The sequence below is a fragment of the Aythya fuligula genome, chromosome Z, assembly GCF_009819795.1.
Source record: "Aythya fuligula isolate bAytFul2 chromosome Z, bAytFul2.pri, whole genome shotgun sequence".
NCBI lineage: Eukaryota > Metazoa > Chordata > Aves > Anseriformes > Anatidae > Aythya > Aythya fuligula.
In genome coordinates, this window is record NC_045593.1 from 10897720 (window position 1) to 10920327 (window position 22608).

Below are 22608 nucleotides of genomic sequence, written 5' to 3' on the forward strand. Positions count from 1 at the left end.
CCTACATCTGCTCTCACAGAGGTGCAACCAACAGCGCTTATTGGCTCAGCTCTGGTCAGCAGCGGGGCCCTTACGTGACATGGGGCAGCTTCTGGATTCTTCTCACAGAAGCCACACGTATGGCCCCCTGCTACCAAAATCTTGACATGTAAACCCAACTTCACAGCACCCAACACCTCAGCACCCTCAGCACCCAAGTTCTCAGTACCCAACATTTCAGTGCCCAACAATTCAGCTCCCAACTCCTCAGCACCCAAGTTCTCAAACAAAACCTTGACATATAAACCCACTACTCAGCACCCAAGTCCTCAGCACCCAACACCTGAGTAACCAACTTATCAGTGCCAACTCCTCAGTACCCAACACCTCAGCTCCCAACACCTCAGCACCCAAGTTCTCGACCAAAACTTTGACATATAAACACACAACTTAGCACCAAACTCCTCAGCACCCTACTCCTCAGCACCCAACTCCTCAGCACCCAACTCCTCAGCGCCCAACACTTTGGATGCCAGCAGGGCTCCGTGGCTGGCTTCAGCACCCCAGGGCCGGCCCTTTCACGTGGCTCCCTATCAGCTGCACACCAGAACCACGCTTTCCAGAAGGGCCACCCTTGTCCTCAGGGTGGGGGCCCGTGTCCTCAACGCCATCAGGACGTCACCAACCACAGCGTGGCCGTGGGCTGTGCCGTGTGGGTGAGCCAGCAAGGGCATGCTCCCTCACCTTCTGGCCACATCCTCCGTGCTGGAGCAGCACACGGGAGTGATATTGAGCCGGGACCACCCTCACTGCACAAAACTACGCATCCTTCCTGACCGAAATACGCACATGAATCACAGAATCACAGAATCACAGGATTTCTAGGTTGGAAGAGACCTCAAGATCATCGAGTCCAACCTCTGACCTAACGCTAACAGTCCCCACTAAACCATATCCCTAAGCTCTACATCTAAACATCTTTTGAAGACTTCCAGGGATGGTGACTCCACCACTTCCCTGGGCAGCCTGTCCCAGTGTCTTAACAACCCTTTCGGTAAAGAAGTTCTTCCTAAGATCCAACCTAAAACTCCCCTGGCGCAACTTAAGCCCATTCCCCCTCGTCCTGTCACCAGGCACGTGGGAGAACAGACCAACCCCCACCTCGCTACAGCCTCCTTTAAGGTATCTGTAGAGAGCAATAAGGTCACCCCTGAGCCTCCTTTTCTCCAGGCTGAACAAGCCCAGCTCCCTCAGCCGCTCCTCGGAGGACTTGTTCTCCAGGCCCCTCACCAGCTTCGTTGCCCTTCTCTGGACCCACTCAAGTACCTCGATGTCCTTCTTGTAGCGAGGGGCCCAAAACTGAACACAGTACTTGAGGTGCGGCCTCACCAGAGCCGAGTACAGGGGGACAATCACCTCCCTAGCCCTGCTGGTCACACTGTTTCTTATGCAAGCCAGGATGCTCTTGGCCTTCTTGGCCACCTGAGCACACTGCTGGCTCATATTCAGCCAACTATTAACCATCACGCCCAGGTCCTTCTCCGCCAGGCAGCTCAGAATATGGCATTGATATCACCGGGTAGTCCCTGTGTAACCTGGGAATGGCCATGGTGCAAACAAGGGGCAGCAGGAGGGAGGGAGTGTCTTCTTTCCCAGAAAGTATTTTCCTTGTTTGAGCCTCCATGATGCCAGCTCCCCCGCAAGGCTCTTGGTAAACACCAGCAAGGAAGCACAGTTGCAACATCAGATTTTCAGAATTCCAATCCCAAATCTTGTAGGGGTGGGAATGGCCCCTTCATGGTGGAACTGCCCCGATTGCACAACCCAAGCCTGGGCAGAGCTGCCACCTGCAGCCCCGTGGCAATAAAAAGGCGAGGGAGCCCTGCGAGGAGCACAGCCGCCCGTCCGCCTTCTGCAGAGATGGTGCCGACGACCTCCCTCCTGCTGCTGCTCGGCCTGGCCCTGCTGGCCCCCGGCCTCTCTGCTGACCAGGTAAGGGGATGGGGATGGGTTTGGGGATGGGTAGTGGGACTGTGCCCCTGGGGGCCTCCTTGACTGCCTCCTGCCCGGTGCTGAGCCCTCTCTGCCCCAGTGCGTGCTGACCGGGCGCTGGATCAACGACCAGGGCTCCGACATGACCATCGAGGCTGTGAACAGCAACGGTGAGTTCACCGGCACCTACCACACGCCTGTGATGACCACGACAAAAGATATCAAAGCATCACCTCTGGTGGGAATCCAGCACAGCAAGACACAGCCCACTTTTGGCTTCACTGTCAGCTGGAATTTTACAGGTTCGTCTCCTCTCCTTGTGCTGTCCCCGGTGCTCCCATCCACTCCCTGTGCTTTCTCCTTCCGCTCTGCCCTCCCCTGTGGTGCCCTGATGCTCGGCAGCCCTGCCGTGTGCCAGCCTTGAGGCTCTCCTGCCCTTCATGCAGCATGCCCTAGGGCTCCCCACCTTTGGTGTCCCCAGAGCTCCCCCATCCCCTCCCATGTCCCCACTGGTCCCCCATGCCTGCCCCCAGAGCCTCGCCACCTCTGGGTGAGGAATCTCCTCCTACCACCTATCCAAATCTCTCCTCTCTTAGCTTCAAGCCGTTCCCCTTGTCCTATCCCTCCACCCCCTGACAAAGGGGTCCCACGATAGCAGAGCAGAGGGGGACAATCCCCTCCCTCGCCCTGCTGCCCACGCTGTGTTGGTGCAGCCCAGGACACGGGGCAGCAAGCACACGTTGCTGGCCCATGTCCCGCTTCTCATCAACCAACAGCCCCAGGCCCTTCTCCTCGGGGCTGCTTTCAGTGCATTCCCCACCCAGCGTGTGTCTGTGGTGTTCCCGAAGTTCCTGAGTGTGCCAGAGGGCAGGGACAGCCCGAGCGAGCTGTCCCCAGGGCCAAGGAGCCCAGACCCAGCCACGCTCCCCTCACCTGCCCTTCCCCGCAGACACCACCGCCGTCTTCACGGGCCAGTGCTTCGTGGACACGGAGGGCAAGGAGGTCCTGAAGACCATGTGGCTCCTGCGGTCACACGTCAACAGCATCGCTGACGACTGGAATGCCACCAGGTGAGCCCGGAGCAGAGGCACAGGGCCTAGGGAGAGACGTGGTGGCCCCGTGCCTCCTGCCTGACGTCTCCTGCTCTGTCCCTGCAGGACCGGCACCGACAACTTCACCCGCCTGCCATAAGAGATGGAGCGAGGCTGGCCCCGTGGGGGTCCCAAGGCTGGCCACTGGCTTCTAGAGGCCTTGTGGCACCTGAAGGGGGCTACAGGAGAGCTGGGGTGGGACTCTGTGCCGGGGGGTGATAGGGAATGGCTTTAAAGTGTAAGAAGGGGGATTTAGATTAGATACATGTATTCGTAAGAAATTCTTCACTCAGAGGGTGGTGAGGCCCTGTCCCAGGCTGCCCAGAGCAGCTGTGGCTGCCCCATCCCTGGCAGTGCTCAAGGCCAGGCTGCATGGGGCTGGGGGCAGCCTGGGCTGGTGGGAGGTGTCCCTGCCCATGGCAGGGGGTTGGAGTTAGGTGGTGTGTAAGGTCCCTTCCAACCCAGAACACTCTGTGACTCTGTGATTGCGTGACAACACCTGGGCATGGCCAATGCCCCTGCCTCTCCTCACAATAAAGCTTTACTGCAAACACCTCTGGCTCCTGTCACCTCCTGTCCCTTTGGGCTATGTGTGAGCCCTGGCTCCCGTGTCCCCCCCGCGTGGTGTCCCACTGCCTCTCCCATCACCCGTCCCCGGGCCCTGACGCCCACCCCGTGGCACGGTGGCACCAGCAGTGGCACCCATGTCACGGCGTGCCCTGTGCCACCACAGGCAGTGGCCCGTCACCACCGGGTGCCCCTTGGCAGGAGGCCCAGAGGCACCGCACAGCCCCCGCCACTATAAACGGGGCCGAGCGGGGCCGCAGCTGTGCAGGCAGAGCCTGGCCGCGGCAGTGCGATCATGGGGAGCCTCCGCTGCTGCCTCCTGCTCGCCCTGGCCCTGCTTGGCCTCCACCCCGCTGCCGCCGGGAAGGTGAGGGCTGCTGGGGGCCTGTGCTGAGCTGTGCTGAGCTGAGCTGTGCCGAGCCATGCCGTCATGGGCGTGCAGCACATCTGGCTACGGGCTTCTGTGGTTCTGGGGTTGAGTGCTTTCACTCTGCCTTTCACTTGATACTACCAAACTGATCACCAGTGCCTCAGCACCCAACTCTTCAAATGCCCAACACCTCAGCATCCAACTCCTCAGCACCAACTCCTGGGATGGTTTCACTCGGGTGGGCAGCTGAGCTCCACCACAACGCCTCTCTCACTCCCCCTCCTCAAAGGCAAAGGGGGAGAAAACACGATGAAAAGGGCTCAAGGGTAAAGATAAGGACCGGGAGATCACTCAAAAGTTGTCGTGATGGGCAAACCAGACTCAGCATAGGGAGACAGTAAGATTTATTGCCTATTAGTAACCAGCTAGAGAAGTGAGAAACAAAGGAAAGAAACCAAAAGCACCTCCCCCCCAACCACCCTCTTCCACCTCATTCCCCAGAGCGGCGCAGGGGAATGAAGGAACGGGGCTTATGGTCAGTCTACAGCGCTTCTTCTCCGCCGCTCCTTCTCGGTCACTCTCGTCCCCTGTGCTGTGGGGTCCCTCCCACGGGATGCAGTCCTTGCTGAACTGATCTGGCGGCGGCTGCCCACAGGCAGCAGCTCTTCCAGAACTGCTCCAGATATGGGTCCGTACCACGGGGTCCATCCCTCAGGAGAAAACTGCTCCAACCTGGCTCCCCCACGGGCAGCAGCTCCTGCCAGGTCACCTGCTCCTGCGCGGGCTCCTCTCCACGGGCTACAGGTCCTGCTTCACCATAGTCCTCACCACAGGCCACAGGGGACTTCTGCTCCGGCTCCTGGAGCGCCTCTCCCCCTCCTCCTCCACTGACCTTAGTGCCTGCAAGGCTGTTCCTCACTCCTCTCACTGTCTCAGCTGCTCTGAGGTGCAGCTTCTTTTTCTATTTTTTATTTTTCCCTGTCCTACATCTGCTCTCACAGAGGTGCAACCAACAGCGCTTATTGGCTCGGCTCTGGTCAGCAGCGGGGCCCTTACGTGACATGGGGCAGCTTCTGGATTCTTCTCACAGAAGCCACACGTATGGCCCCCTGCTACCAAAACCTTGACACGTAAACCCAACTTCACAGCACCCAACACCTCAGCACCCTCAGCACCCAAGTTCTCAGTACCCAACACTTCAGTGCCGACCACCTCAGCACCCAACACCTCAGTACCCAAGAATCTCAGCACCCAACATCAGAGCACCCAGCTCCTCAGCCCCCAACTCCTCAGTACCCAACATTTCAGTGCCCAACAATTCAGCTCCCAACTCCTCAGCACCCAAGTTCTCAACCAAAACCTTGACATATAAACCCACTACTCAGCACCCAACTCTTCAGCACCCAACACCTCAGTAACCAAGTTCTCAAACAAAACCTTGACATATAAACAAACACACAACTTAGCACCCAACTCCTCAGCACCAAACTCCTCAGCACCCTACTCCTCAGCACCCAACTCCTCAGCGCCCAAGTTCTCAACCAAAACCTTGACATATAAACCCACTACTCAGCACCCAAGTCCTCAGCACCCAACACCTCAGTAACCAACTTATCAGTGCCAACTCCTCAGTACCCAACACCTCAGCTCCCAACACCTCAGCACCCAAGTTCTCGACCAAAACCTTGACATATAAACCCACTACTCAGCACCCAACTCTTCAGCACCCAACACCTCAGTAACCAAGTTCTCAAACAAAACCTTGACATATAAACAAAAACACAACTTAGCACCCAACTCCTCAGCACCAAACTCCTCAGCACCCTACTCCTCAGCACCCAACTCCTCAGCGCCCAAGTTCTCAACCAAAACCTTGACATATAAACCCACTACTCAGCACCCAAGTCCTCAGCACCCAACACCTCAGTAACCAACTTATCAGTGCCAACTCCTCAGTACCCAACACCTCAGCTCCCAACACCTCAGCACCCAAGTTCTCAACCAAAACCTTGACATATAAACACACAACTTAGCACCAAACTCCTCAGCACCCAACTCCTCAGCACCCAACTCCTCAGCGCCCAACACTTTGGATGCCAGCAGGGCTCCGTGGCTGGCTGCAGCACCCCAGGGCCGGCCCTTTCACGTGGCTCCCTATCAGCTGCACATCAGAACCAAGCTGTCCAGAAGGGCCAGCCTTGTCCCCAGGGTGGGGGCCCGTGTCCTCAACGCCATCAGGATGTCACCAACCACAGCGTGCCCTCCTCTCACTGTCCCAGCTGCTCTGAGGTGCAGAAATATTTTATTTTATTTTATTTTATTTTATTTTATTTTATTTTATTTTATTTTATTTTATTTTATTTTATTTTATTTTATTTTATTTTATTTTATTTTATTTATTTATTTTTTTCCCCTGTCCTACATCTGCTCTCACAGAGGTGCAACCAACAGCGCTTATTGGCTCAGCTCTGGTCAGCAGCGGGGCCCTTACGTGACATGGGGCAGCTTCTGGATTCTTCTCACAGAAGCCACACGTATGGCCCCCTGCTACCAAAATCTTGACATGTAAACCCAACTTCACAGCACCCAACACCTCAGCACCCTCAGCACCCAAGTTCTCAGTACCCAACATTTCAGTGCCCAACAATTCAGCTCCCAACTCCTCAGCACCCAAGTTCTCAAACAAAACCTTGACATATAAACCCACTACTCAGCACCCAAGTCCTCAGCACCCAACACCTCAGTAACCAACTTATCAGTGCCAACTCCTCAGTACTCAACACCTCAGCTCCCAACACCTCAGCACCCAAGTTCTCGACCAAAACCTTGACATATAAACACACAACTTAGCACCAAACTCCTCAGCACCCTACTCCTCAGCACCCAACTCCTCAGCACCCAACTCCTCAGCGCCCAACACTTTGGATGCCAGCAGGGCTCCGTGGCTGGCTGCAGCACCCCAGGGCCGGCCCTTTCACGTGGCTCCCTATCAGCTGCACACCAGAACCACGCTTTCCAGAAGGGCCACCCTTGTCCTCAGGGTGGGGGCCCGTGTCTTCAACGCCATCAGGATGTCACCAACCACAGCGTGGCCGTGGGCTGTGCCGTGTGGGTGAGCCAGCAAGGGCATGCTCCCTCACCTTCTGGCCACATCCTCCGTGCTGGAGCAGCACACGGGAGTGATATTGAGCCGGGACCACCCTCACTGCACAAAACTACGCATCCTTCCTGACCGAAATACGCACATGAATCACAGAATCACAGAATCACAGGATTTCTAGGTTGGAAGAGACCTCAAGATCATCGAGTCCAACCTCTGACCTAACGCTAACAGTCCCCACTAAACCATATCCCTAAGCTCTACATCTAAACATCTTTTGAAGACTTCCAGGGATGGTGACTCCACCACTTCCCTGGGCAGCCTGTCCCAGTGTCTTAACAACCCTTTCGGTAAAGAAGTTCTTCCTAAGATCCAACCTAAAACTCCCCTGGCGCAACTTAAGCCCATTCCCCCTCGTCCTGTCACCAGGCACGTGGGAGAACAGACCAACCCCCACCTCGCTACAGCCTCCTTTAAGGTATCTGTAGAGAGCAATAAGGTCACCCCTGAGCCTCCTTTTCTCCAGGCTGAACAAGCCCAGCTCCCTCAGCCGCTCCTCGGAGGACTTGTTCTCCAGGCCCCTCACCAGCTTCGTTGCCCTTCTCTGGACCCACTCAAGTACCTCGATGTCCTTCTTGTAGCGAGGGGCCCAAAACTGAACACAGTACTTGAGGTGCGGCCTCACCAGAGCCGAGTACAGGGGGACAATCACCTCCCTAGCCCTGCTGGTCACACTGTTTCTTATGCAAGCCAGGATGCTCTTGGCCTTCTTGGCCACCTGAGCACACTGCTGGCTCATATTCAGCCAACTATTAACCATCACGCCCAGGTCCTTCTCCGCCAGGCAGCTCAGAATATGGCATTGATATCACCGGGTAGTCCCTGTGTAACCTGGGAATGGCCATGGTGCAAACAAGGGGCAGCAGGAGGGAGGGAGTGTCTTCTTTCCCAGAAAGTATTTTCCTTGTTTGAGCCTCCATGATGCCAGCTCCCCCGCAAGGCTCTTGGTAAACACCAGCAAGGAAGCACAGTTGCAACATCAGATTTTCAGAATTCCAATCCCAAATCTTGTAGGGGTGGGAATGGCCCCTTCATGGTGGAACTGCCCCGATTGCACAACCCAAGCCTGGGCAGAGCTGCCACCTGCAGCCCCGTGGCAATAAAAAGGCGAGGGAGCCCTGCGAGGAGCACAGCCGCCCGTCCACCTTCTGCAGAGATGGTGCCGACGACCTCCCTCCTGCTGCTGCTCGGCCTGGCCCTGCTGGCCCCCGGCCTCTCTGCTGACCAGGTAAGGGGATGGGGATGGGTTTGGGGATGGGTAGTGGGACTGTGCCCCTGGGGGCCTCCTTGACTGCCTCCTGCCCGGTGCTGAGCCCTCTCTGCCCCAGTGCGTGCTGACCGGGCGCTGGATCAACGACCAGGGCTCCGACATGACCATCGAGGCTGTGAACAGCAACGGTGAGTTCACCGGCACCTACCACACGCCTGTGATGACCACGACAAAAGATATCAAAGCATCACCTCTGGTGGGAATCCAGCACAGCAAGACACAGCCCACTTTTGGCTTCACTGTCAGCTGGAATTTTACAGGTTCGTCTCCTCTCCTTGTGCTGTCCCCGGTGCTCCCATCCACTCCCTGTGCTTTCTCCTTCCGCTCTGCCCTCCCCTGTGGTGCCCTGATGCTCGGCAGCCCTGCCGTGTGCCAGCCTTGAGGCTCTCCTGCCCTTCATGCAGCATGCCCTAGGGCTCCCCACCTTTGGTGTCCCCAGAGCTCCCCCATCCCCTCCCATGTCCCCACTGGTCCCCCATGCCTGCCCCCAGAGCCTCGCCACCTCTGGGTGAGGAATCTCCTCCTACCACCTATCCAAATCTCTCCTCTCTTAGCTTCAAGCCGTTCCCCTTGTCCTATCCCTCCACCCCCTGACAAAGGGGTCCCACGATAGCAGAGCAGAGGGGGACAATCCCCTCCCTCGCCCTGCTGCCCACGCTGTGTTGGTGCAGCCCAGGACACGGGGCAGCAAGCACACGTTGCTGGCCCATGTCCCGCTTCTCATCAACCAACAGCCCCAGGCCCTTCTCCTCGGGGCTGCTTTCAGTGCATTCCCCACCCAGCGTGTGTCTGTGGTGTTCCCGAAGTTCCTGAGTGTGCCAGAGGGCAGGGACAGCCCGAGCGAGCTGTCCCCAGGGCCAAGGAGCCCAGACCCAGCCACGCTCCCCTCACCTGCCCTTCCCCGCAGACACCACCGCCGTCTTCACGGGCCAGTGCTTCGTGGACACGGAGGGCAAGGAGGTCCTGAAGACCATGTGGCTCCTGCGGTCACACGTCAACAGCATCGCTGACGACTGGAATGCCACCAGGTGAGCCCGGAGCAGAGGCACAGGGCCTAGGGAGAGACGTGGTGGCCCCGTGCCTCCTGCCTGACGTCTCCTGCTCTGTCCCTGCAGGACCGGCACCGACAACTTCACCCGCCTGCCATAAGAGATGGAGCGAGGCTGGCCCCGTGGGGGTCCCAAGGCTGGCCACTGGCTTCTAGAGGCCTTGTGGCACCTGAAGGGGGCTACAGGAGAGCTGGGGTGGGACTCTGTGCCGGGGGGTGATAGGACAAGGGGGAATGGCTTTAAAGTGTAAGAAGGGGGATTTAGATTAGATACATGTATTCGTAAGAAATTCTTCACTCAGAGGGTGGTGAGGCCCTGTCCCAGGCTGCCCAGAGCAGCTGTGGCTGCCCCATCCCTGGCAGTGCTCAAGGCCAGGCTGCATGGGGCTGGGGGCAGCCTGGGCTGGTGGGAGGTGTCCCTGCCCATGGCAGGGGGTTGGAGTTAGGTGGTGTGTAAGGTCCCTTCCAACCCAGAACACTCTGTGACTCTGTGATTGCGTGACAACACCTGGGCATGGCCAATGCCCCTGCCTCTCCTCACAATAAAGCTTTACTGCAAACACCTCTGGCTCCTGTCACCTCTTGTCCGTTCAGGCTATATTTGAGCCCTGGCTCCCGTGGGTGTTGGGTCTGTCTGGGATGGAGTCACCTTTCTCTGCAGCAGCCCACACAGTGCTGTGCCCTGCACTCAGAGCTGGAACAGCACTGGTATCGCTCCCGTGTTGTGTGTGCTGCTGCACACTGCAGGCACAGCATCAGGACTCCTTTAAAACCAGATTCTGCATAGGGAGACAGTAAGATTTATTGCCTATTAGTAACAAGTTAGAGAAGTGAGAAACAAAGGAAAGAAACCAAAAGCACCTTCCCCCCCCCATCCACCCTCTTCCACCTCCTTCCCCCGAGCGGTACAGGGGAATGAAGGAACGGGGCTTATGGTCAGTCTACAGCGCTTCTTCTCCACCGCTCCTTCTCGGTCACTCTCGTCCCCTGTGCTGTGGGGTCCCTCCCACGGGATGCATTCCTTGCTGAACTGATCTGGCGGCGGCTGCCCACAGCCAGCAGCTCTTCCAGAACTGCTCCCGCACAGCTCTGTCCCACGGGGTCCATCCCTCAGGAGCAAACTGCTCCAGCATGGGTCCCCCATGGGTGGGTGGCAGCTCCCTCCTGTCCCCCTGCTCCTGCGTGGGCTCCTCTCCACGGGCTCTGGCGCAGCCCAGGGCCTGCTCCAGTGGGAGTCCTCCACAGTCCGCAGCCTCTGTCAGTGCAGGTCCACCGGCTCCACCGTTGTCTCCTCCATAGTCTGCAGCGTGGAGCCGTGCTCCTCCGTGGTACTCCATGGGCTGCAGGGGGACATCCTGCTTCACCATGGGCCTCACCACAGGCCACAGGGGACTTCTGCTCCGGCTCCTGGAGCGCCTCTCCCCCTCCTCCTCCACTGACCTTAGTGCCTGCAAGGCTGTTCCTCACTCCTCTCACTGTCTCAGCTGCTCTGAGGTGCAGCTTCTTTTTCTATTTTTTATTTTTCCCTGTCTTACATCTGCTCTCACAGAGGTGCAACCAACAGCGCTTATTGGCTCGGCTCTGGTCAGCAGCGGGGCCCTTACGTGACATGGGGCAGCTTCTGGATTCTTCTCACTGAAGCCATCCCTATGTCTCCCTTCTACCAGTACCTTGACATGTAAACCCACTATACAGCACTCAAGTCTTCAATACCCAACACTTCAGCACCCAACACCTCAGAACCCAAACATCTCAGCACCCAACTCCTCAGCACTCGACTCCTTAGCACCCAACACCTCAGTAACCAGCTTATCAGTGCCCAACTCCTCAGCACCCAACTCCTCAGTGCCCAACACTTTGGATGCCAGCGGGGCTCCATGTCTGGCTACAGCACCCCAGGGCCAGCCCTTTCATGTGGCACTGCACACAACTATGCATCCTTCCTGACCGAAATATGCACATGAAACCCAAAATGAGCACGTACCTCCTGATTCCCCAGCCTGCTTCCTAGCCCTAGAGGCACACCTAATGCCCAATATCTGAGCACCCAGGTTCTCAGCACCCAAAGCCTTATTGCTAAATATCTCAGCACCCAACATCTCAACACCCAGCATCTTAACATCCAATATCCCAGTACCCGGTATCTCAACGCCCAACAGCCCAGCACACATCTCAGTGCCTGATGTCTCAGTACACAACATTGCAACACACAGATTCTCAAAATGCAACATCCCAATGCCCAGCATCTCAGTACCCGACATCTCAGCACCTCAGGACATGAATATCCAATACCTCAGCACCCAAATCCTCGGCATCCAGCGGCTCAGCACCCAGCATCTCAGCACGCAGTTTCTCAGTGTCCAGCATCTCAGCACCCAATGGCTCTGTGCCCAATGTCTCCACCCAGCCGTTAGTTCTCCCAAGCAGATGAAGCCAGGGAGCTTCTATGTCACCAGGCTGGGGTCCACAGACTTTAACACCTTGCTGTCTTCTGAAGTTCCCTTCTGCATGTACCGGAGGGATTAATTTGGGGTTGTGGCCGCAGCACCATCTCCCAGAAAAGCCACATGCTCCAGCAGAGGCGGCTCAGGACCGGCAGCAGGAGCTGACACCACACAGCTGGCAGTGGCACGGGACGGCGGTGGGCGGCGCGAGCCCCCGGCACGGGGTGTGCAGCCCCCCCGCAGCCCTTCCCGGGTCACCCTGACCTCGCCTGGCCCGCTCTGGCCCTGGCTCCAGTTACAGCCCTATAAAGGGGCCAGGGAGAGCCGTGCCAGGCGCTGGGCAGCCCCGTGGCCATGGGGAGCAGTGCCTTCACCCTGGCCCTGTTCCTGGCCCTGGTGGTGTGCATCAGCCCCGCGGAGAGGAAGGTAGGGGGCTAAGGGATGGGGTGAGGGCTCTGCACATGGGGACGGTGCATGGCCCGTGTCCCTGTCCCTGCAGTGCCAGCTGAGCGGGCTGTGGAGGAACGAGCAGGACTCGCTGATGGAGATTTCGGCACTGACCGATGACGGGGGCTTCCAGGGCGAGTACCTCACCCGGGTGACCCTCGCCGGCGGCTGTCCCCGCGTCTCCCCGCTGAAGGGAGCCCAGCAGCAGCCCAGTGAGGTGGCATCGCCCACTTTCGCCTTCACCGTGCGGTGGGACGTCTTCTCCAGTAAGTGCTGGGGCACCAGGGCCAGCACCATGAGTTGCTCCAGCAGCCGGCTGGACTTGTCCTCCTCTGGGAAGTCTGCCTGGGGAAAAGGGGGGGCTTCGGGGCACCCCAGCACAGGGGGGCAGTGATCGGGTGCCGTCCCCCTCCCACCTCACCCCTTCCCCGCAGATGCCACCACCACCTTCGCTGGGCAGTGCTTCGTGGAGGCGAGCGGGAGGGAGGTGCTGAGCACCATGTGGCTGCTGCGCGAAGCCGTCGGGTCCCTGGAGGAGGACTGGAAAGCCACCAGGTAGCGGGGGGACGTGGTGGGCAGAGGCACCGGGGATGGGTCCTCCCCAGCACCCCTCAGAGCATCCCTTGGTGGGGTGAGCAGGGCGTGGGGGCTGCCTCAAGGGAGCCCCCCGGTGTGGGGTTTGCAGCCAGGAGGGGGAGAGCTGGTGGGGCTGTGGGGAATGGGCACGGGGTGTCCAGCAGCTGCATGGGACAAGCTGGGGAATATTTGGGGACACCCCCATCACATGCGGTGCTGAGCAGGCTGCGTATGTGGGTCGTCCCACGGGACCTCTCTGCTTCCCTGCAGGGTGGGCAGAAACATCTTCACGCGCAAACGTGCCCCAGGAGGGAAGATCCTGCACAGCTTGTCCTCGTCCTGCGAGGATGTGGCTTCACCCACCCCGTGAAGGTGTGCCAGCTAAGCAGGGGCTCTTGGGGTGATCCCCTCTGCCCCATGGCCACGGCAAAGCTTGCACCCCACAGGTTCTGCATGCCACAACCTAACCCAGCCTCAAGCATTAAAAAAAAAAAGAAAGAAAAGAATCCATATCAGCCAAGGCTGCACTTTTTTTTTTTTTTTTAAATCATCCTTGCTCCCCGCCAGGCAGCAGGACCTGCAAAGCACGAAGCGTTTCCATGCTTTATCAGGCAACAGTTTCCATCACCCTCAGCAGACAAACTCCCACGCCTCTCCCCGCGGCCGTGCAGGTTCCCCGGTCACCCTGACCTCTCACCGCTCGCCCCAGCTGCCCAGCACAGCTCTGGTTACAGCCCATATTTTGGGTCCTGTCCTCTGCTCTTTGCGCAACCCCATCAAAACCGGGCCATGCGCGTTGCGTCTCCAAAGCAATCTGATTTATTCTTCCAGGCTCCCTCTGCCTCGACAGCTGCCTCTCTTCCGAGCGGGCTTGCCAGGTTTCCGCGAGTTGTTCCATTTCCACCAACATCCATCAGCTGGTGCTAGTGGATAAAAATACGGCCGGTGCTCGCGCAGGGTTTCCCCGAGGAAGGGCTGCAATACTTCTGCTGCCAGCTGGGGCTCTCCCCAGACCAGGAAAAGTTCATACTGCGGGCGTGCAGCAGTGTTGCACAGAGCAAAACAGAGAGGGGCTTCACTCTGCTGCACCAGTGTGGGGCTGACTGAGGGCTGGGCAGAGCGTTTACCCCTTCCCTTGCCTCTTGCCCACCTTTCTGGCCTGCTGGCAGTACAATTCCCAGCACGTACCCTTATGGGCATCCTGGTACCCACAGCCCCCCGCGTCCAGCTGCAGGATTTGTCTCTGTGTCACCCCGCAGGCTTTGCCACGAGCTCCCCGTCAGCAGGATGGCACTGCCAGCATCCCCAGCCCAGCCCCACGGGCACGGCAGCTGAAGCTCAGCGGAGCGGCACGGCCCTGGCCTGGCACTGTGCTGCGAGCTGGGGGAGCAGGTATCAGCTGATTAATCACTTCTAGTGCCTAGCAAACTATTGTCCGGCTGTCTGTCCCCCTTCTGCGGGAACCTGGGGGCACGCCTTGCGGACAGGCTGGCTTCCGTGAGATCCTGCCCACGGGCTGGTGGTGGGAGCAAGAAGTCCTCGCACTCCCTGCCCCAGGAAGGCACTGAAACTGGCACGGGTACCAAAATGCCACCAGGCTGCACGGGAGGCTGGCCCCGTGACCAGCCTGTCACCACGGCTGGGCTCCTCGCATCCTTTTCCTCATTCACGTCCTGCCCGGTGGCTGCACCCACCTGGTTTTGGGGAAGTGAAACTCCCCTGCTGCCCCCTGGAAGCCAGCCCCTCTTTGCCTTGCACCAGGGCTTTGGCTGTCAGCTGGGGAGTGAGGCTGGTGACATGGGGACACCCCCAGGGGTGAGCATGGGGGGCTCAGCATGGTGCATGGTCCCCGAAAAACAAACCACTCGCCCCCATTGGCCATCCCCATGCGCGGTGACATCCTGGGCTGGCAGGCAAAGAACAAAAACGGCTGCCAAAGCTGTCAGGTTTTCTTCAAGGCTTGGCTGAATTGCTGAGACCTGCTGGAGTTGCTCATTAACCCCGCGGGATGGGCTGCCTACAGGCTTTCTTTCAAAGACCGGGGGGTTCGATGTGACCATATAAATGGCTAATCCTACTATTTTCTTTTTAGCACACCAGTTACAATTGCATCTTAGAGGGCCAGCTTTCAGAAAGGTCCGCACAGACAGCTCTCTAGGCTGGGCTTGTGATCTTTGGTTCCAGAGAGGAGTCATTTTCTCCACCGTTTGTGGAGAAATATTTCCCAAGGCTGACTCAATTGCAGGGCTCGCCTCGTGCTGCCCGGTTTGGGGGACGTCGGAGGATGCTCGGCGCACAGACCCTGTGCACCAGCTCCTGCACGCGACCAGGCTAAGGTTTATTAAATATAGGAAAAGTAATGGTAAATAGTGCTGATGCTGGAGTTTCTATTCTGCTGATCGAAACCTATCCAGGTGTAAATGAGCTGTGCCCAGGCAGCCAAAGTAAACCCAGCAGCTTAATAGGAAATCCTACCTCGAGGTGCAGCCGATTCCTAGATAAAAACAAAGTCAACACAGCAGCGAGAATTTTTCCCAGAAAGGCACGGCTGCTGTCACAGCAGGGGCTTGTGTGTGTGTGCAGCAGGGAGACCAAGGGCTGGAAAATCATTGGGAAACGAGCCACGAGATCCTAAATCCCCAGACTGGTCCTGCCGGGAAGTGCAATGCTGGGGGAGCGGCGAGGGGCCCGCAGGCTTCTGCGGAGAGGTGGCAGCGAGGTGCCCAGCAGCACGGGCAGGGATCAGTCCTGCTGCGGAGAGAAACCAGGGCTCAGAAGTGAGGCTAAAAGAAAAGGAGAACAGAGCTGTATTTCTGAGCTGTTCCTTACAAGAAATGGATGTTTTTTTTTTTTCCTCTGTGCCTGTGGGTGATGACTGGGGAAGTAATACTTGTTTTTCAAGAGGTCACCTTGGATGTTTTTAAGGAACATATGAGAAAATCTGGCATAAAATGAGTCATGTCAGCCTCCTCGGCCGGCAACAAAAGTGAAAGTATGTAAACACACAAATAAAACGACTTGAACACCCCGCCATAAAAATATTTGTCAGCACTAAAACATGACATCCAAGATATTCGAGGAACGCTTCCTTCTCAGAATCAGCCTTTTTCCTCTAACCTGCCAACACAGCAGCAAACCTGTACGCTGGCACACCCAGGGCGTGATGGTTTTATGCTCCTTAATGGTTTTTTCAGGGCTGGGGGGTTTTCCTTATTAAGAAATGAATAAAGACTTTATTAAAAAGGGGTTTGGGAGAGCATGAGCCCCTGGGGCTGCACCCGGCTGCCACAGCCGGGAGTGAGCTGCACACCTGAAAACCTCGCAGCAGCTCTGATCCAAATTTGTTTTGGATGATGGAGCTGGGTGAGGAGGAGCGGGCTGGAGCTGTGATGCTGTCATCCCTGTGGGGGTTGGTGTAAATGCTGCTGGGCACACCATGTGCTGCCTGGCCACAGCCCTGAGGTGGCTGAGGGTCAGCCAAATGGAGCATCCTCCCTGAAAGGGGTTTTCCCCGGCTAAGCCTCCGTGCAGCCAGCCTCCCCGCAGGGCTCTTTGTAAAAGCCAGCAAGGAGGGACAGTTTCAACACCGGGTTTTGGGAATCCGTGCCTGCAGCTGGGAACTGCCGAGGTGGAACCGCCCCGATTGCACAACCCAAGCCTGGGCAGAGCTGGCACCCCTGCGGCAATAAAAAGGCGAGGGAGCCCTGCGAGGAGCACAGCCGCCTGTCCACCTGCTGCAGAGATGGTGCCGACGACCTCCCTCCTGCTGCTGCTCGGCCTGGCCCTGCTGGCCCCCGGCCTCTCTGCTGACCAGGTAAGGGGATGGGGATGGGTTTGGGGATGGGTAGTGGGACTGTGCCCTTGGGGGCCTCCTTGCCTGCCTCCTGCCCGGTGCTGAGCCCTCTCTTCCCCAGTGCGTGCTGACCGGGAACTGGATCAACGACCTGGGCTCCAACATGACCATCGGGGCTGTGAACAGCAATGGTGAGTTCGCCGGCACCTACTACACAGCTGTGACGGCCACGACAAAAGAGATCAAAGTATCACCACTCAGGGGAAACCAGCACAGCATCAACCAGAAGAGCCAGCCCACCTTCGGCTTCACCGTCAAGTGGAGCTTTTCAGGTTATTCTCCTTGCCCAGCCTCCCTGCGGTGTCCCTGGTGCTTCCCATCTCTCCTTGTGCTGCCCCCAACCCCACCACAGATGCTCTCCTGCCCTTCCCTGCTGCATCCCTGATGATCCCTGCCTTAGGACTCCCCGATGTCTCCCCCATCCCCTGCTGTGCCCGCAGTGGGTCCCCATCCCTGCCCCCAGAGTCACCTCCTGGTCCCAGGACACAAAGGAGGGGCTGGGGCTGAACCCCCTTGCTGTCTGCCCATCTCCATGCAGTCCCCGTCCCCCCGTCCCTCCCTGCCCCAACACCACCATCCCCAAGCGAGCTGTCCCCAGGGCCAGGGAGCCCAGACCCAGCCACGCTCCCCTCACCTGCCCTTCCCCGCAGACTCCATCACCGTCTTCACGGGCCAGTGCTTCGTGGATGAGCACGGCAAGGAGGTCCTGAAGACCATGTGGCTCCTGCGGTCACACGAAGACAGCATTGGTGACGACTGGAAAGCCACCAGGTGAGCCCGGGGCAGAGGCACGGGGCCTGGCAGCGATGTGGTGGCCCCGTGCCTCCTGCCTGACGTCTCCTGCTCTGTCCCTGCAGGGTTGGCATCAACACCTTCACCCGCCTGCGCAAGCGCTGGGAGTGAGGGTGGCCCCGTGGGGTCCCAGGCCAGTGTCAGTGCTGGGCTCCAGACCCAGCTCCTTCTGCTTCCTTTGCTCACAATAAAGCTTTGCTGCAAAATGTCCTCTGGCTCTTGTCTTCTCATCTCTCGTCTGCCAGGACATCCTCCTGTGGTGTCCCAGTGCCTCTCCCATCACCTGTGAGCCCTGTCCCATGATCAATCCTGAGGTCCCCACCACCTCCAGGGGATTCAGGACCCTGCTCAGCCCCACACAAGCTGGGGACAGCATTGTGCCAGTGCCAGCAGCATGCCCCGTGCCACCCGCAGCGTGCAGGGAGAGCCATCAGGGACAGTCCTTGGCGAGGATGAGGAGTGGGGGGGTCACAGAAATAGCAGGCTGCTGCTATTCCTCTGCCCGATGGGAGCACCACGCGTCTGAAGGGCTCATTCCTGGCATTTTTCTCATCGCTGCCCCTTGTGCCACGGCGTGAAGCCATGCCACGCTGCCTTCCCCTTGCTGGCTCACAGCTGCTTGCTGCAAGGCAGGCACAGCAGCATGGAAAATGGTGAAAAAACAGCATTACTGCGGTGGAAGGGGCTGAGGACACAGGGCACCGACCCCGAAACGTCTCCAGGGCAGCACCTGGACCTGACGCAGGCTCTGAGACACCCCAGCTCTCCCCTCCTGCTGCTCGGCTGGGTGGCAGGTACGGGGTGCAGTGCCCGGCACTGCTGCCAACACTGCCACGTCTCGTCTTGGACGACTCGCAGGGATATTGGTTAGCCCCAGGCCAACGTCTGGGACTCCAGCTGGCACTGGTAGCATTACACACCCCGCCCTCAAACTGCATAAAAACGAAACAAATGCAATTCTGGGCTCCTAGACCGCAGGAGGTGGCTGGGGAAGGAGCGGCAGCCGCCTTCCCGGGGTCACCTCGCCCTAGAAGCAGAAGCGCGCTGCCACCTGTCCCGAGGCACAGCCCCACTCTTCCGCTTCTTCTTCTTGCGAAGAGAGACGAAGCAAGCAGTTTTACTTCTTGTCCACCCACACAGCACCTCTCCCAGTGCTTTTCTGCCACAAACACGCCTCCTTCCCCGAGGTTCCTGCACCCCAAGCCCCGCGTTGGGCTCAGGAGCCACCTTGGTGACCCCGGCAGAGCTCAGCACGCAGCCCCGGTGCAGCAGCCATCGCCCCCCTGCCCCCCTGCGGGGACGGGGCTGTTGCACCACTCCAGCTTTGCTCCACTTCCTGCAATTGTGCAGCTTCTCCTTACGAAAGCAGAGGTGGGGGCAGACGGCGGGCTCCTTGCACTTCCTCCAGGGGAAGCTGCCGGGTTCTGCCACAGCTAACAGCACCGCAGCCTGGCGCACTCCGTGCTGGCAGCACCTGCTCGTCCCAAATTATTTGCAGGGTGCCACGCATCCCCGGCCTCTGCTGGGCTGGGCAGGGGGCTCCTGCACTCGGGGTGCTTCTGCAGGGCTCCCAGCCCCGTGCCCAGCCCCAGCCGCTCAGCCCAGAGCCAGCTGATTGTGTGAGGAAAATCTCCAATAATTTTCTCCAGACAGGATCTCCTGTGAAACTATTTTATTTGTGATTGTAACAGTGGGCGTCCTGTCAATCAGGAGCACATTACAGTCTATAAACCTTAACCTCTTATTGCCTATTACCTGACACCTGATCACCTCCTGTGTTTTCTCACTGGCTGAGTACTACAGCTTCACAAGCTACTCAACACTCCTCTATAACATATCTGTAAAATTATTAGTTTTTAACCCTTTAATTTCTCCTTTCTTACACTTTGAGAACCCGCGATCTTTGTCTTACTGTTCTCACACTGCTCACCCTGTTTTTCTCAAGCTTCTACCTTATTTTGGAATACCGAGGCCTTCCACTGTCCACTTAACCTACTTAACATTTCTCGTTATGACTACACAACCACCTTGGAACACAGAAACCTAGCTCTCTACTGCAAAAACACAACTTTTCTTTCTCACGCCTTCAAAGCCGGGGTGCTCAGCACCCAGCCAGCGGACAGAAACCCCCTCGGAAGATCAGGAGGCCCCGCAGCCTTCCCCTTCACCCTCTGCACGCCAGCGGAGCTAAGCTCAGAGAGCTCCCCACCCCACCTCGGGCAGGCTCCTGTGACACCTCCGGGGTGCAGGAACAGATCATCTGCAGCACAATCCCTCCCTGGTAACCCCCCCTCTGAGCTACCAGCCGCCAGGAGATGATTTAAAAGCCTGCGCTCTGACAGACCCTCTGCCAACACAGCTCTGCGGGGCGCCCGGCCTCACCCCGGCCGGCGGAAAGCAGGAGGCAAGGGTCACATCTCCCTGGTGTGGTGCTGCTGCTGGATAAAGACGCTGCTGGTGCGCTCCTCCTGCTCCTGCCTCTTGGCTCTCCATGGCACCAGCACCCCCGAGGGTGAGGGGTGGCTGCAGGGGAGCTGCTCCCTGCGGCTGGGGAGGGCCCAGCTCGGAGCCCGCCGTGGCAGCAGGGTCAGAGGAGGAGCCGGTGTTGAAGGCGTACCTCAGATCGGGCACGGGCAGGCTCTGCCCCTCTCCCCACGAGGGATTGAGGCTGCCCAGCAGCGAGGTGCCCTCCGGCTCGGTGTTCAGCCTCTCCAGCACAGCCTCCTCCTGCCTGCCACGCGCCGCCTGCCACGCCGGGTGCAGGTGCCTCGCCGTGCTGTCCGTGGCGGTCAGCTCTCGCACCAGGGCCTGCAGTTTGTGCAGCTGCTCCATCAGGGACCTGCGGGAGAGCAGGCACGACATCTCAGCGACTGGCTGCCACCCCAGCACGGGGAACGACCCTCCCCACCATGCCTCCGGCCACCGACTCACGTGTTGTCCTTCTGCAGGAGCTGCACCTTCTTCTGCAGCTCGTGGTTCTGAGCCGTGCAGATTGCCACCCTGCCAACAGCACAGGGTGTGGGGGGGAAAAAAAAAAAAACAGAGAGGTTTTAACTCGTTAGTCAGCAGGGGGGTTTCCTCAGGGAACAGCCACAGGCACTGCTGGGTCTGGTCAATGCTTGGCTCACGTTGAGCAAGCCCCATGCCTCCCCCATGCCTAACAGAGCAGGAGGGCCATGCCCTGAGCTTCTGAGCCCCCCCAGCAGGGTCTGCTCGCTTTCTGCCCACAGAGACAAGACCCCAGCAGCAGCAGAGCACAGCAGTTGTGTGGTTGTGTGCCCATACCTGTTCTCCAGGCCCACCATGTAGATCTTATCCTTGCGACGGCTGTCCAGGGCCAACTGATGGCTCCGCATTTTCCGGCACGTTTTCTTCAGGAGCCACTCCTCAGCCTGCAAGAGCCATGCCTCATCAGCAGCCCTCCCCCGAGGTGATAGCACAGCCCTGACAAATGCTGCACAGCTCTCAGCCTTGAAAGCAGACAGCTGCCTGCCTCTGCGCCCTACTCCTCCCACGCCACTGCACAAACGCAAAAGCTGCAAGGCAAACTCTGGCCTGCTGATAAGACCAGCAGCTTCCTGGCGTAGCAGAGCAATAAAATAAACCGAAGGAAGGCAAAAAGACGAAAAGCAGGCAGCGCACGAGCCACCAGGCAAGCGGGGAGAAGGCTGAAAGCACTCGTGGTGTTACTGCCTCCTGCGGTCAGTCTCACAAGGGGGGGAGACCAAGAGCCAGGGCCCAAAAGGGAGGAGCAGGACCCTGAGGCCTGCTGCATTTGGCCCTGCCGAGGCACCATCCTGCATTTTCAGCTCTGAAGGAATCAAAGTCTGAGGATTTTGAGGAATCAAAATCTGTTTGGGACTGGCAGGCTGCAGCCAGGACTCACTTTGCTCAGTTGCTGGCCGGTCTGCAGTGGTGCACCTTTGTTCTCCAGGAGCTGATTCCCCTCCCCAGGCAGCACCACCTCCGGTAAGGCAGGCTAGAAAAACAGCAGAAATAAGAAATATACCTACTGAAAATCCAAAGCAAAGGGAGGGAGCCCACCCTGGGGCAGAGAAGGGATGCAGAAGCTCCCCCAAAGCTTTCCCCAAAGATGTCTTCCCTTTTCTCCAGGCAAGGGAGAAATTGCTCCGAGGAATGTGATGAGAAGAAAAGGCTGGGCCCAGCAGCACAGGCTGCCTTAGGCACAGCAGTCAGTACCTGCATGGTGGCTTCGGGCATGGGCTGGGGTCCAGCATCCACGTTAACAGCAACTGGGAAACTGGTGCCCGGCTGCACTGCCACATCCATGCTTTCCTGACCCATCCATGGCTCTGGGGAAGGAAGGAAAGAAGGGAGAGTCAAGCTGTGGGCCTCAGCGAAGCAGCACAAAAACCTCACCAGCCACATCCGAGTAGCGTGAAATTGTGATTTTATGCCTGCAGAAAGGCACGATAGCAGCCTCTGCATCACTGCTTTGTGCCCCCACAGGAGGCCTCTGTGTCAGGGTGCTTTTCTGCACACTTTCCTTCTTTTTTTTCCAGGCACAGCACCACCCAGAGCCAGGCCCGAAGGGCCCCCCACATCGCTCACCAGGGTTGATGGAAACATCTCCTTCTCCTGTGTCTGCCCTCATGCTTCTTTCTGGTGCCGGCCAGCCTTGCTGGGGGGAAGAGCTGTGATCACCCTGCACCACGTCCGAGCTCTGCGTGTTGCTGGCCGGGGCACTGCCGGGGCTCTGGGGCAGGCTCCGCTCCCCAGAAACGCCGCTCCTGTTGCCAGGCAGCTTGGAGATGTACAGCGACTCCACCGTGTCCAGAAAGGAGCTCAGCATGTCCAACAGCAACTCGTCCACCTCCCGGTTCAGCCGCTATAAAAAAACAAACAAACAAACAAACAAAAAAAAACCCTCAATCTTTCATGAGCACAGAGCCAATCCAGACCCCCCCAGGAGGAGCCACCCCCCCAGGCAGAGCTCACCTCGAGGTCGGGCATGCTCCCCTGGGCCAGCAGGAGCCTGTCCCCGGCCACCTCACCCCC

The 22608-nt window shown here is 58.3% G+C and overlaps 5 protein-coding genes across 5 annotated transcripts; 4 read left to right on the forward strand and 1 right to left on the reverse strand.

The window, feature by feature from the left end:
• Positions 1 to 1899: 1899 nt before the first annotated feature.
• On the forward strand, positions 1900 to 3162 carry LOC116501058 (avidin-like). The gene is made up of 4 exons (XM_032206430.1): positions 1900 to 1971; positions 2072 to 2273; positions 2921 to 3041; positions 3129 to 3162. Exons 1-4 carry the CDS (start codon positions 1900 to 1902, stop codon positions 3160 to 3162), a joined length of 429 nt encoding a protein of 142 aa, XP_032062321.1.
• A 5153-nt stretch (positions 3163 to 8315) lies between these two features.
• LOC116501060 (avidin-like) lies at positions 8316 to 9578 on the forward strand. The gene is made up of 4 exons (XM_032206433.1): positions 8316 to 8387; positions 8488 to 8689; positions 9337 to 9457; positions 9545 to 9578. The coding sequence occupies exons 1-4, from the start codon at positions 8316 to 8318 to the stop codon at positions 9576 to 9578; spliced, it is 429 nt and encodes a 142-aa protein (XP_032062324.1).
• Positions 9579 to 12275: 2697 nt separating this feature from the next.
• On the forward strand, positions 12276 to 13314 carry LOC116500501 (avidin-like). Its single transcript, XM_032205552.1, has 4 exons — positions 12276 to 12347; positions 12421 to 12634; positions 12803 to 12923; positions 13215 to 13314. The coding sequence occupies exons 1-4, from the start codon at positions 12276 to 12278 to the stop codon at positions 13312 to 13314; spliced, it is 507 nt and encodes a 168-aa protein (XP_032061443.1).
• A 3372-nt stretch (positions 13315 to 16686) lies between these two features.
• On the forward strand, positions 16687 to 17700 carry LOC116501038 (avidin-like). Its single transcript, XM_032206404.1, has 4 exons — positions 16687 to 16758; positions 16859 to 17069; positions 17448 to 17568; positions 17655 to 17700. The coding sequence occupies exons 1-4, from the start codon at positions 16687 to 16689 to the stop codon at positions 17698 to 17700; spliced, it is 450 nt and encodes a 149-aa protein (XP_032062295.1).
• A 2300-nt stretch (positions 17701 to 20000) lies between these two features.
• On the reverse strand, positions 20001 to 22563 carry LOC116500502 (cyclic AMP-responsive element-binding protein 3-like protein 4). Its single transcript, XM_032205553.1, is given in 8 exon segments — positions 20001 to 20129; positions 20131 to 20428; positions 20521 to 20589; positions 20875 to 20981; positions 21476 to 21568; positions 21790 to 21902; positions 22162 to 22438; positions 22549 to 22563. Coding segments are annotated over 8 exon segments (1101 nt in total).
• Positions 22564 to 22608: the final 45 nt, after the last annotated feature.

Bases quoted from the DNA above. Each gene is read 5' to 3' on its own strand.
- LOC116501058 (XM_032206430.1), top strand. From the start codon at position 1,900: ATGGTGCCGACGACCTCCCTCCTGCTGCTGCTCGGCCTGGCCCTGCTG. The intron at 1,972-2,071 runs GTAAGGGGATGG...TCTCTGCCCCAG, and splicing joins CCGGCCTCTCTGCTGACCAG to TGCGTGCTGACCGGGCGCTG. The intron at 3,042-3,128 runs GTGAGCCCGGAG...CTGTCCCTGCAG, and splicing joins GACGACTGGAATGCCACCAG to GACCGGCACCGACAACTTCA.
- LOC116501060 (XM_032206433.1), top strand. From the start codon at position 8,316: ATGGTGCCGACGACCTCCCTCCTGCTGCTGCTCGGCCTGGCCCTGCTG. The intron at 8,388-8,487 runs GTAAGGGGATGG...TCTCTGCCCCAG, and splicing joins CCGGCCTCTCTGCTGACCAG to TGCGTGCTGACCGGGCGCTG. The intron at 8,690-9,336 runs GTTCGTCTCCTC...CCTTCCCCGCAG, and splicing joins TGTCAGCTGGAATTTTACAG to ACACCACCGCCGTCTTCACG.
- LOC116500501 (XM_032205552.1), top strand. From the start codon at position 12,276: ATGGGGAGCAGTGCCTTCACCCTGGCCCTGTTCCTGGCCCTGGTGGTG. The intron at 12,348-12,420 runs GTAGGGGGCTAA...CTGTCCCTGCAG, and splicing joins TCAGCCCCGCGGAGAGGAAG to TGCCAGCTGAGCGGGCTGTG. The intron at 12,924-13,214 runs GTAGCGGGGGGA...GCTTCCCTGCAG, and splicing joins GAGGACTGGAAAGCCACCAG to GGTGGGCAGAAACATCTTCA.
- LOC116501038 (XM_032206404.1), top strand. From the start codon at position 16,687: ATGGTGCCGACGACCTCCCTCCTGCTGCTGCTCGGCCTGGCCCTGCTG. The intron at 16,759-16,858 runs GTAAGGGGATGG...TCTCTTCCCCAG, and splicing joins CCGGCCTCTCTGCTGACCAG to TGCGTGCTGACCGGGAACTG. The intron at 17,569-17,654 runs GTGAGCCCGGGG...CTGTCCCTGCAG, and splicing joins GACGACTGGAAAGCCACCAG to GGTTGGCATCAACACCTTCA.